Genomic DNA, 13,414 nt, shown 5'->3' with positions numbered 1-13,414 from the left:
AAACCTCTCCCCCTCATGTCATCTAGAAATCTGAGAGGAGGGTACTGGTGAAATCTTGAAGGGGGGACAACCCACCTCACCACCTCCATAGATCCGGGCAGGACATGCCTCTCCCCACCTCCCCCCTGATGTGTGCATCACAGCCGAGGAGGAGCCGCAAGCTGCTCTGTCATGCACTGTATATGTGTACAACAGCCTGCATCTCTCACCGCCGACTGCTTACCACACATACACAGCAGTGCGCGACCCGAGACGCCCCACACAAGGCGCAGGGTGGGTGTTACTGGTGGCCGCGCTAGTGTATGCTTGCGGACAAGCCACTGGAGCCAAGTGCTGGAACTTTTTCAGTTCCACTCCAAGACTAAGCCCTGATTCGCAGGGACTTAGATCAAATCGCGGGACAGTCCTGGCAAATCCGGGACGGTTATGAGGTATACTTTCCTGTTCACCCCTAAGGATGCACTATACATCTACCTGCAGACACATTCAACTCTATGGGAATTGTATGCATAAAGTGGAACATGTGACCAGAAAGAATTGTAGTATATGAGCAGAAATAATAGCACTGCTTTCTCTACACCACTTGCTGTACGTCAAACACAAGGCCCGCGGGCCAAATCAGGCCCCCCAGGTCTTGTCATGTGGCCCTCCCACCAAGTTTTGCAGCCAGCACGCAGTGAAACTTCATTCCACCACCTCCGGCTCTCACCCTCCACTCCCTGCTGTCACTTGTAAACACACAAGTCTTTTGTGCTTACAAGAGACAGCTTTGCTTTCAGCAGCTTCTGGATGTAACCGATACCTCACAGCGGGGACAGCTTTCCAGAATGTGAGAACCAGGATGGTTTCCCTGTAAGGTGAGGCAAAGCCAAATACATGAGTAGTAGAGAGCCCCCTACACAGGGCAGAACTGGAGCTGCCTACATAGAGAATTACAAGAGCTGGGGGGAGTTGCACACACCTAAACCCTGCATTCTGTATTTAGCGCACCTGTAAACCCTGCACTCTGTATGTAGTGCACCTCTGAACTCTGCAGTCTGTAGCGTACTCCTGAACTCTGTACTTTGTGCATAAAGCACCCCTGAACCCTTCAATCTGTACGTAACCCACTCCTGAACTCTGCACTTTGTATGGAAACTGTTGCTGAACCCTGCGCTCTGTATGTAACCCACGCCTGTATGCTGCACTCTGTACGTAGCTTAATCCTGAACCCTCCACTCTGTACACAGTGCACACCAGATACTACTGGCTCTTTGAGGGCAACTATACTGCTGATGTGGCCCATGCTGAAATTGAGTTTGACACCCCTGCTCTACACTAATAGAAGTGAGGTGCATCAGTAGAGGATAGGGAGCATGCACGGAGCAAAAAAGAAGTCTGAAAACAATTAAAAGATTCTTAAAAAAACAGAGCCATGGTTTACCTGATAATTTATGTAAAACAATTAGTGTAATAGCATTTTATTGTCATTAGGCAATATTATGTTTTAATGTCAGCCAGGTGTCCTGCTTTCACATCTGCTGTGCATGAGATGACCTCATCAGTCTGTAGCTACTCCTTGGCTGCCCAATCACAGACTCAGAGCAGGGAGGTGACTTGGCTGCGCTGCTTAACTACACACAGAAAAATCATGTTATTAGGCTGTCCTTGCGGTTTAGCTAAACCAGGGTGGAGTAATTCCAGTGACAGGTTAAACAGAAATACAAATCCCTTGGCAGGTAAAACCACTCCCATGTATTTATTATAGCCTTGAGTTTAGCTATTTTCCTGGAGTTCAGCTTCAGTGGAGTATGGAAAGATATTCACAGACCCAATAGAGACAAAACATACAAACAGTCCATACAGAGTCTAGGATCTAGGACCCTAGTATTGCAAGGCAAATAAATATCAAGCCAGTTTAAAAGCTGAGTATACCTTTTTAAAAATAATAATAATATATCTGTATTTGTAGCAAAATAATATACCTGTATCATTTTTTTGCAAATGAGCCTGAAAAGAATTGCAACAGTGGTCAGTGGATTGCACGTGCAATGCACAGGCTTCTACAGACTCCTCCAGATCCTTGTCCATACTTGGGTACAAACTTTCAGCTACTGAGCTGGTTGGTGAGTCAATGGACCTACGAGCGTGGTAATCACTGCGTGAACTTCAGTTGCTGTGGCAAACGGGACTTGTAGTTCGTTCATTCATTCATTCACCCACATCTCTGTGAATGAATGGTGCGGCTGTGCAGAGGGAGGAGAACCCGCACATTCTGTCAAAGATGGGGGTTTGTTTGTAACCATGTTACATCCTATATAGGGATGTAAACTGGTCTAAAAAGTGGAGTTAGCCTTAATGCTTACAACAGTATAAGCCATTACTTCAGTGGTAGGTGATGTTTGTCAGAAGCAGAAATTTTAAGCTGTGTAGAGAAGGCGATACCTGGAGGTTGAGTTCAGTGAAGAGAACAGCATGAAGAGATTTTATTTTCAGTAACAGTTTAGTTCAGAACAGAACCGTTAAAGCCGGAATACGGGAAAACTGATAAGTACACAATTTAAATATACTGTATATAAAAGAGCTCCTTTACTTGCTAAAGGATTTGGAATTGTGTCCATCTAGTCCTTAGATGTATAAAGCCCTGCATGTACACTGACCCTACACACATTTAGTGCCTTTTGGGTGGAGAGAATACATCCCACCAACATGTATGTCCTGTAGTGACATATGAATCGGCAGGAGTAACTGCCGTGTCTGGTGGGGAAGCAGGTATTCCTCCCACCCGGAACTTTGAAATACCTACAGAGGCTGGTTCAACACATACAAAGGTAATTCTGTTCACCTTTCTTTTCTTTTTTTTTTTTTTTAAACAATAGATTTTTATTCAAAAGTTTAACAAATTTTCTTAGCATACAAATAATATATTGATACACAAAGATCCATGCACTCTCAAAGTTAGCCAAGTGTCAGATCCATATGACTGTAATACAAAAACAATTATAAAGATAAAATCGTTTGATCAAACTGTAGTGCCTTTAGCATAACCCGTGATCGGGGCACTTATCACCAAGGTTGATCTGGTCATTTTATATAGCTCCTACATTAGCATCAATAAGTGAGAGGCTTCATGACTCTCCACTTGCATCCATAAGGTAAATATCGTTGAACTTGAAAGAGAAGAAAAGAGAAGAAGGGACGGGAATGAAAAGAAGAAAAAAATTAATCAATAAAAAAATAGGTCAAAAATAAGAAGCAGGAGTCAACTTTTCTTCTTTTTTATTGCAAATATGTATTCATTTGTTAAAAAAAAAAAAACATATTATACAGTAAGTCATTTGCTGCTCCTATTACATGGTGTCCAAGCTGTGTTGCTTAATGCTGAAATCTAGGCAGGTATAATAAATGCAAATGAATGTAGCTTTGTAATTCATAATACAAACCTTAGATGTATTTTTTTAATATTGTAAGTACCTAAATTTGACCCAATATAATCTTTTTGTAGTCCCTGTTCAGCAGGGCTACAGTGTGGGGAAGAAGCCAATCAGCTCATGCACTGACAAGGAGCATGCTGATAGGAGGTGGAAAAAGAGTGACAGAAATATGAACTCATTAGTGTGCTGCATCTACTTTCACTGTCCAGTAACAGGCTGGGGTGGGTCCGGGATGACCTGAGCTCACAAGAAATGTATTGAATGATGCTAGCCATCAGGCTGAGGGTATCTTTTTGCAAAAAAAATAAAAGTAGTACTGCAGGCAAAAGCTTTGAACTGAAAGTTTTTTCATATTTAAATGGGCTGTTATATTTTATCTTGTTATGTTTGTCTGGAGTTCCTCTTTAACTGCGATAAAATTTGATCACCAATGTGTGCTGTGTGACAGTGCAGTGTAAATTCCTGGGCTTGCTGAACAAATAACACATCGCTTGGCAGGTAAATTAGCTCTCATATAAACATATTTTAACTATGTATTTAGCTTTTTGCTTCACTTTGAGCTTTAGGCTTCATGTACACTAGCCTACGTTTTTGCCGTGTTTTTGCTTCGTTTTGCCTTTTTCCATGGCCAGTGGTCAGAATGTTCCTATCTTGAACGTGATTCTTCCGTGTTTAGGAGAGGGAGGTTGAATCTCACCTAATCGTGGCAGCTCCAAAACTCTGCTAAAACCTATGTGTACATTGACACATAGGCTTTTTTTAGAATTGAGTTGAGGAGGTCAAAAGCACCTCAACTCAAGATTAGGAGCTGCCAGTGTAGGCTAGTGTACATGAATCCTAATTGTGGTTCTAAAAGCAAAACATTGTTTACTTTGCATATTTACCTATGCATTTCCCCGCCCCTAAATACTTGCCTCATCTCATGATCCAGCGCTCTCCCCGTCTGCAGCACCATCCTCCACTTCCTGGTCTCACAGGAAACATAAGCAGAAGTGGGAGCCATTGGCTCCTGATGCGGTTAGTCAAATCCTGTTAGAGAGAGCGGATCAAATCCCGTGAGAAGGACGTGGCTAAGCCGCTCTGTGTGTGTCTATAGATGAACACTGTCTGGCGCAGGAACATGCCTGCATGAGTGCCCCCATAGCACATGGCTTGCTATATGGGCATTCGCAGTGAGGAGAGAATAGCGCCAGTGGGGGACCACCAAAGAAGAGGTAAGGGACCAGCTCTGTGCAGTATTGTTACACAGAGCAAGTAAGACCCCTTTCACACTGGGGTCGTGGCCACATTAGCTTGTTTCAGCTGCACCTTAGCGCTGTTTAAGTGCCGCTTTTCGGCTGCTAGCGGGCCACTTTTAATCCCAATGAAGGGGTTAAAAACTCCCCTGTTGTGGAGCGTCTGAAGCGCTTTTCAGCGCTGCCCATTCAATCCAATGGGCAGGGCAAATTTGGGAGCACAAAATACAGCGCTCCCAAACCGCCCCAAAGATGCCGCTTGCGGGACTTTTCGGAACGTGTGAATGTGTGAAAAGTCACACTTGAATGGGAGGCGGTTTTCAGGCGCTTAGCAGAGGCTATTTCCAGCGCTAAAGCTCCTAAAAAACCGCCCCAGTGTGAAAGGGGTCTAAGTATAACATATTTTTTATTAAAACAAAATTGTCTTTAGAATCATTTTAAGTAATTTTTCATATTAACGATAGTCACCACCCTCTTTCCCTTATTGAATCTAGAAGCTTTCCCCTGCGTGGGCGGAACAATAACATGTTGGCTACTTGTTAAATTGAATAAAAATTTTTGAAACTGTATCTAGAAGCTTCTTTGTGTAATGTCCTTAGTATTTGTTGCTTTCCGTATAAATAATTGAATTCATATACTGTATACTACTGCTTTTCTTACATACATTTAGCTTACATTTGGGCTTATAAAATACTGTAACAAAACCTATATCAGTGACTCTATTCAATGTTCTTTTTACAATTAGAAGAGTTCAGTTGTGAAGGTTACAAAGACTTTCATACGAGCTGCAGGAATGCTTTTACTGAGAGAAATAAAAAAAATTGTACACTCTGTGCTCAAAAGTATTGGCATACTATCCAAATAAATGTTTAGAGCAGTGGAATGTATGCTTTTTTTATTGTCATTATCTCTTGCATCAGTCCTGAAATGAAAGGCTTTGTGCAATTTTAGTTTCCACTTGTCACATTGTTAAGTCTCATCTGAGGGATGACACTTTGTACCAACTGATTAACCTGTATGAAAGAATGTCTATCACTTCTAAATGGCATTAGAGGACAACTATTGTGAAACATGTTGTATTCCGATACCCATATGCAGATAGTGGTGTAGTAATAATATTTAATGTATGAATTCCTTCTGTTTTTCAAACTCCATTTTAATCGAACTAAAGGAGACAACACACATTTTGAAAGGCATCATGGTTACAGTTCAATGGCAATCTAAAATACCAAATATGTCTTCAACTGGCCCTACCTCATGTTAACTTGGGCTGCAGAGAAATGTGTTTGCATTTCCTCTTCACTTCGTTTTTGTTTTTCTAAGTGTGAAAGCTATAGATTTGGTAAAACCATGTGTGGGAAGAGGTGCATGGAATAAGTAACAGAAGAAAAGAGATGGAGCAGGGGAAGAGTAGAGCAAAACGAAGGTATGGTTAAAGAAGGTGGAAGATTGTAGGTGTTTGGGAATTGGGTTTAGGGGTAGGTGGTGAATGAGTCTGGAAGATAAAGGGTAGGTCAGGTACATAGGGGGAGATATAAGGAAGGCGGTGAGGGAAGGGTGAGTTTCGTCACACCTGACTCCCACTGCCGCACTACTCAGTGTTACCATACCAGTGCAGCCAGTAACCATGTTCTTGATCATTGCCACACCAGTCGCAGTGCCACTAGATAAGTGCAGCAAGCAACAGTGTTCCTTATCGCCACCACATGATTCCCAGTGTCACTTGACCAGTGCAGTCAGCAACAGTGTTCCTCATCGCCACCACATGATTCCCAGTGTCACTTGACCAGTGCAGTCAGCAACAGTGTTCCTCATCGCCACCACATGATTCCCAGTGTCACTTGACCAGTGCAGTCAGCAACGGTGTTCCTGAGACCTACCTCAATCTTTTAACATGAGAGTTCTGTCCAGTATTCTTGTGAGGTAGTAAATCTTTTCCAGGCATACTATGTGGATCTAAAAATACCAATAGATGCAGCGCTAAAATAAAGTATCCATATAACGCATAAAATGGTTGATATTGCTTTAAACAAATGAGTCCACAATAACAGTAGATGTAAAAGAAAACCCAATACCATCTTCAATGTGAAGAAGATAAAACACTGCACCACCGCGATCTAGCCGCGCAGCTTACCAGAAGCACAAAAAGATCAATAATATCAGATCCAGATCTGATCACTTCAGTGACATTGCTAGCTTAACAATCGGTTGTCCAGGGCTTAATGAAACTCTCACTGATCAGCAAGAGTCAACAGGCATAGGACACATCCTCATAAAAATATACCGGTAGCTAGAAAGATAGTGTGATGCCTTCAATAAAAAGGTTTAAATTAGTAAAGTAAGTAGTAAACTTACATGTGAATGGAAAATACAGCGCTATTTTCAAACCAAATGTATGGCTGCAGCATCCAGTGTGCTGACGTCATACATCATAAGTCCCGGCTTACGCATTTTGTCACAATTGACGTCAGGGGCGATACTATGTGGATCTGAATTTGTCATGTTAAGTCTTTCCTTTGTTTCATTTATATTGCAAAAATCACACATCCATGGAGAGAGTACATTCTTTTTTTTTTCATTTAACATGGCTTTATTTTAATTTTTTGCACATTTGCATATATACAAAGCTGTCCTGCAAAAGTGGCAGTGACAGAGATGGGGATAAACTATAGCCCTGCAAGATCTGCTTTTTGCAGCATTTTTTTTTCCCCAAAAGAACATTTTCAGACACATAACATGCATTTTACATATAATATGTGGCAGTGAGTTGCAGTGCCATTCATTTAAAATGATTACCCATTGCACAATGACAATAGCATACTTGCACATTATGGCATGCTTACCTTTCAGTGTGCAACATCCGTGTTCTCCCTCCCTGATCCCCAAAACTTTTCTTACCAAAAGGTAAGAAAAAAATTCTCTAATGGCTTTGAATAGCAGAAAACCCTAGAGGAGTTCTCATTTTTCCCCATTCCATTTAAAGAAAGTTTTGGGTATAGATACACCTTAAACATCTGAAAGAGAGTCTGTTTTCTTTTTCGAACAGAATCACACATGTTACAAGGAATATTACTGTGCAATTTAAGTCTCAGACTTTGCAAGGGTCATTACCATTACTACTACCATGATTGCTTGTGGTCTATGGTGAACTTTAAACCTAAAACCTTGCTCCCACTATCTCTTTCCATTCAGCCCTGTCTTCTGCCAGGTTAATGTTCTGCTTCTTGTCACAGCTGCCTGGCATTTACTGTTTTTTTTTTTTTTTTCCATCTACCTGTTGTTCTCCCCCTTTTCCTTTTCTTTACCTATGGCCAATTGGCATTTTCTCTTTAATATTTCTTCCAACAAATGTGGTTTGCTTCATGGAGTCTTTGCAGCACCTCGCATATAACTGTTGTTATAAAATGTTGAAGACATTTTGTAGCTTATTCAAGCCTCTTAATTTCTGATAAACAGAAGAACTGAAGATTTGGCTTGGAAAAGCTATGAAACATCTTGCACATTGCAGAAAAAGACCATTTAAATGTGACTAACTACAACTGTAGACTACATGGAAACATGCAGTCAATATTCTAGCCATTTTGTTTTACTGTGTATTCATATTTGTCTAATTATTTCATTCAACCATGTTATGAGTTTGCTCAGAGAACCAGTTTTAGTAGGTTATTTTACCAAGACAAGAGTACTTGGGCATGTGGCAGTACAATAATTAAATATACAGTTTATTAGATAAGCAACATGTTTCCTTTGAATCTGTCAGCATCCATGTTTAAGGTTGCCCATAAACAAATAAGGTTTTTTTCAATCAGCCTATGGGCTGGTTGCAAAGAAAAAAAAATCAAATGAATTCTGCCATCCACACAAGCAAAGTGGATGGAGGAATCTTCCATGCTGTGCTATTGTATTCTAACAATGGGGACTCTCCGCTGTCAGAATACACTGGTCAGCTCTGCAGACGCTGATCCAATGAAAGTTTTCTAATGCCCCATACGCACGATGAGATTATCGGACGAATGATCATCCGTTTTTTATTGCATGCTGATCTCAGATCGAATCTGATGAGTTTACTAAAGTCACGAAAATTCCCGCACGACAGAAATAAAATTCGGAAAGTGATGTCATGTGTTGTAATGCATTTGTATTGCATTTTTGAAACGATAGCTGTACTGATTAAACGAAAATCGCACAATCTGGCATCGTACGAAAACATTTTTCCTGCATGTCCGATAGAATACTATCGCATGAACTGTCCTGATCGGCTCTCGAAAGCTCTGTACTAACGATCCGATTATTGTACGATCGCTTCAAAAGTGGTATTTTCCGTACAATTTTTGGATCGTGTGTATGGGGCATAACAGTCTTGTCCAACAGTCTAACGATCCAATGATCGTCTTCTGTCGAGAGGGAACCACCATGAATAAATAGAAATTCGACTAGTCCCAGCTTAACTGACCGAATTACAATCCATCTGTGGCCAGCCTAAGGCTAGCTTGACGCCTTTGTGTTGCGGTAACATACTGAAAACCACACGTTTTAATGGTGGTGTTTATTTAAAATGGTATCCCCAAGCAGAAGAACATTAGCAGGTAGCGGTCTTGCTGTACAGCACACCATAATGCACATGCCATGTTTTGTGATGCACAGCGTTACAAAAATGGTGCAGGTCCAGTAAATTCTTCATTGTGGAATATTGACAGACCATTTAAAATGAATTGGTTGTCATACAGCAACACATGATAATGTAGGAAATTCAGAATATTAACCTGGAATTATGTTTAGGGACTCTGAATGTAGGTTCATCTTGGATGTGATCTGCAGTTTCCCCCAAACCCTCTTACAAGCTACTAATACCATGCAGCTTTCTGTTACAAAGACTGATTTAGAGTGAGGTAGTCGCTAGGATTGAGTTACTAAACTGACAATGGGGGTTATTTACGAAAGGCAAATCCACTTTGCACTACAAGTGCAAACTGCACTTTTAATTGCACTGAAAATGCACTTGGAAGTGCAGTTGCTGTAAATCTGAGGGGTAGATCTGAAATAAGGTGAAGCTCTGCTGATTTTATTATCCAATCATGTGCAAGCTAAAATGCTGTTTTTTATTTTCCTTGCATGTCCCCCTCGGATCTACAGCGACAGCACTTCCAAGTGCACGTTCAGTGCAATTTCAAGTGCACTTTGCACTTGTAGATTGCACTTTTAGTGCAGAGTGGATTTACCTTTAGTAAAACCCCCCCAATGTTTGCTAATATCAGACCCAATAAAGTGCTTGCGTATGTAAACGTTGCTTCTATTTTCTAAAAATTAGCCCTATGTGCCCTGATTGAAGGTGTGGCCCCAACCACCAACCCTCGCCCCACATGTTACAATGAAATGTGCCTTCCTCATTGTCCTTTTGAAGGGCATTGCATTGTGAGATACAATAATGCACCTACAGTAAACTGATTTTTGCACACACCCTGAATGCTATCACGCCATGCACGAGAAGGTTTTATGAAGATGGCTACAGGCACAGTGTGTTGTCTACTATTTCCAGCATAGGTTAGCTGATTACAGGCCTCTCGAAATAGAAGGTGTCACAATCTCTAATTTACCACTGCCGATTACTCAGCAGCATAATTATAAGGGTAAAAATGAATCTCTATACTGTTTCTAGCTGCTGTACATGCTGTGATCTTGCTTCATGTGTAACTGATTCACTTTTACAATTTATTCACATAAAGCGCAACCAGCAACAGCGACTTATACAGCTAATTCAAGGATGGGTTTTCTATGTCTTGGAAGTATTGCGTGTTGCTTTTTAGCAGTCTTCTTTTGTGACTCTCAAGAGCCAAAGCTGTTTTTCAAAATTAACAAGAATCCAAACAGCTTTTACCTTGATGCCTGCTAACTGTTCACGGACACGTCTTGTAAAACAGCTGATATATTGCATTACAAAGCAAACGTTTGTGTTTTTTCTCTTGTTTTCTAATTAACTAAGCTATATATTTCTAAACCCATTTAACTTTTTTTCCCATGCCGTGTTTTGACAGGCATTGCAAACACTTTTCCTTGTAGTGCCATTTGTTAAATGTTTTGTGACAGATGCTGAACCACCCAGATATGTGAAGAACACCTTACAAGAGTTTGATTCCAAGGACAGTGTTTTGTCTTGATATATTTTTCAATTGTGATGATTTTTTGAGATATACAACTACTATCCAAACATAACATAGATACACAAAGTTCTAAACTCTGTTCAGTTGCAGTCAATGTATAACACTTATGATAGCTCTATACAGGCAGCCAAGGCATATTTCATGTAGTAGAATGTTGTGTTATAATACTGTAAATGTAAAATGTTTGCTTGTCATCTTCTTGCTCAGACAAAGCGGGTTTCCTGGGATGAACCAGAGCGGCCTTATGGGATCCAACTCTCCATACAGCCAGACCTTAAATAGCAATGCTGCCATGATGACTCCACAATCATCCCCATACAATATGATGAACAGTTCAGCAGGTAAATTCCTGTTACATTAAACACAAAAGAGATTGGAATCTGTTTTATTTTTTTTCTCATGCACATGAGATCCTAATCTGTTTTTGGTTATCTAATGCAAATGTGATTGGAAATTGTTTTGTCTTCCCTGTGTAAAAGTTGTATACGGGCATGCCCCTGTACTTCTGATACAAAGATATTTTACGTCTTATAAAAACTGTATAATGATATAAGGTTGGTGTATAGCATAACATTACAGTGCAAACATTGCATTTGATTCCATATTCATTTAGTCACATCTGGCTTTTTAGGTTATGAAACTAACATGCAGCTTGAATCTTGAAAATGGATGGATTTGTGTAACTTCCAAAACACATTGGCTATTGACTGTCATTAATGGATTTTACCATACCATTTTTTTGATGCATTCCTTTTTTCTGCATTATCTGTTGCACTTTTTCAGATCCGACGCCACCCTTAATGCAACTTTACATAGTTTGAATTTAGCTCCTTTATCAGACTGCTTTTTTTTTCTGCTTTATAACATCCATAGTTATCATAGCTTCAAAGTTATCCATGCCAGTCTACCTATATGCCATAAATCTAAAGCAAAACCTATTGTAACCTATACAGTATATATCTATCTATTTATCTTGCTCCTCCTTTATGGTTAAATACTAGAAAACCTCTAAACCAGGGGTCTCAAACTGGTGGCCCTCCAGCTGTTGCAAAACTACAAGTACCATGGGGCATTGCAAGGCTGACAGTCACAAGCATGACTTCCACAGGCATGATGGGACTTGTAGTTTCACAACAGCTGGAGGGCTGCCAGTTTGAGACGCCTGCTCTTAACGTTTTATGTTGTTAGTGGGTGAACCATAAAAAGAAAGTTATTACAGTGAAAGAAAACTGGATGCAAACCTGAATGATTTAAGCATTATAATGAAAAAGTGCATAAGCTGTGATTATCTTCAATGGAAACCACATGTTAAACCTAGCAGTAGATTCAAAGATTCATTATAATAAATATATATGCAAATTATGAACTTCCCTATAAAAGTTAAACTGGACCTATTACTCACACCTACTAAGCCACATATTCTCTGCAAATTAGATTATGTGACCATTAGGGAGGCTCAGAAGGAATAGGGCCAAGCTCGACTGTTTCAAGAGATGTCAAGATTCTCAAGTAACCTCAGCCACTTTTATGTCTTTACATACATTTGAATTGCCCAAGTTCATGACAGGTATACTAGATGTATTGAAACTCGGTATACTGTAACTAAGTTTTGACTCTTACTGTTAAATAGTAAGTGCTAGCTCCTTCCTCTCACATCTTCTGCATGTTCTTATTGGCGATGAGGCTGCCCCTCATAGTGATAAGCCAGTAGTAACATGCAGGAGGAAGGATGAGACAGGGTACGTATTCAGCGATACTAGGATGTGTCCTAAATTGACACCTACATTCACCTGGCCTGCAGAAGAAAGATATGCACAGGCACCATAGTTCTGGGTGAAAACATAACACTGACAAGGCGCTCCTGAAATGACATGTGGGTGTCATATATGCATGATGTCGTTAGACTTCAAAGGGCTGACTGGCAGTAATATCAGAAGCACAAAGAACAGTGTATCCATTAAAACAGTCTTGGTTTATTCCACACATGGCTAAAAAACAATTGAGATGAACGGTTGTTACCAGTTGATGACTAGTCCCATACCACAGGCATGCAGGTTATGCTGGGGAACCGAGTTACCGATGAGAACAGTGGAATCCACATTGGTACATTCTCACCTGCCACGGCAAGAAGGCGGGGGGGGGGGGGGGCACATCACTGGAAGTAGACGTCACCAGAAGTGACGTAACTGGGACCAGGAACTATAGTTTTGGAGCATGTCAGTACTGTTTTGGTAGGGACAGATAAACAGTGATGCATAAGCTTCTACCTGTTCAAGTTGGATTTCTTCTCACATTGATTTCACCTAATACCACTTTTTTATTTTACAAATGTAATTTGAATATGTATTTTTGTTTTAAAACTGTTATACATATTCTGTGTTTGGTAGGCACACATTGCCCATTTTCCCTGCCAGGTAGTATTTAAACATGAAGTATTCTGTTTGCTGAACTGGGGGCTAGGCAGATTTGTAAGAATTCCTCTCTTTGGAAATAAACCCAACACTGAGCCTTATTTTATTACCACTGATTTGCCACCACAGAGAATGAAAACCCACGTGTTAATTTGAAAATGATCCTTTAAACTGGAGCAACTTCTAATAACCAGCAG

The 13,414-nt window shown here is 40.5% G+C and overlaps 1 protein-coding gene across 13 annotated transcripts in view; it reads left to right on the top strand.

The window, feature by feature from the left end:
- Window positions 1-13,414, top strand: part of ARID1B (AT-rich interaction domain 1B) — a 534,317-nt gene that overhangs the window by 459,291 nt on the left and 61,612 nt on the right. For all 13 annotated transcript variants that reach the window (XM_073627912.1, XM_073627919.1, XM_073627914.1 and 10 more), the window contains one exon: window positions 11,014-11,147. In XM_073627912.1, the coding sequence (XP_073484013.1) occupies window positions 11,014-11,147 (134 nt within the window). The remainder of the gene's footprint in view (window positions 1-11,013; window positions 11,148-13,414) is intronic.

This window comes from Aquarana catesbeiana, linkage group LG04 (genome assembly GCF_042186555.1).
Source record: "Aquarana catesbeiana isolate 2022-GZ linkage group LG04, ASM4218655v1, whole genome shotgun sequence".
Taxonomy (NCBI): Eukaryota; Metazoa; Chordata; class Amphibia; order Anura; family Ranidae; genus Aquarana; species Aquarana catesbeiana.
Note: the sequence above shows the minus strand (reverse complement) of the source record. Positions and strands in the feature narration are given on the sequence as shown.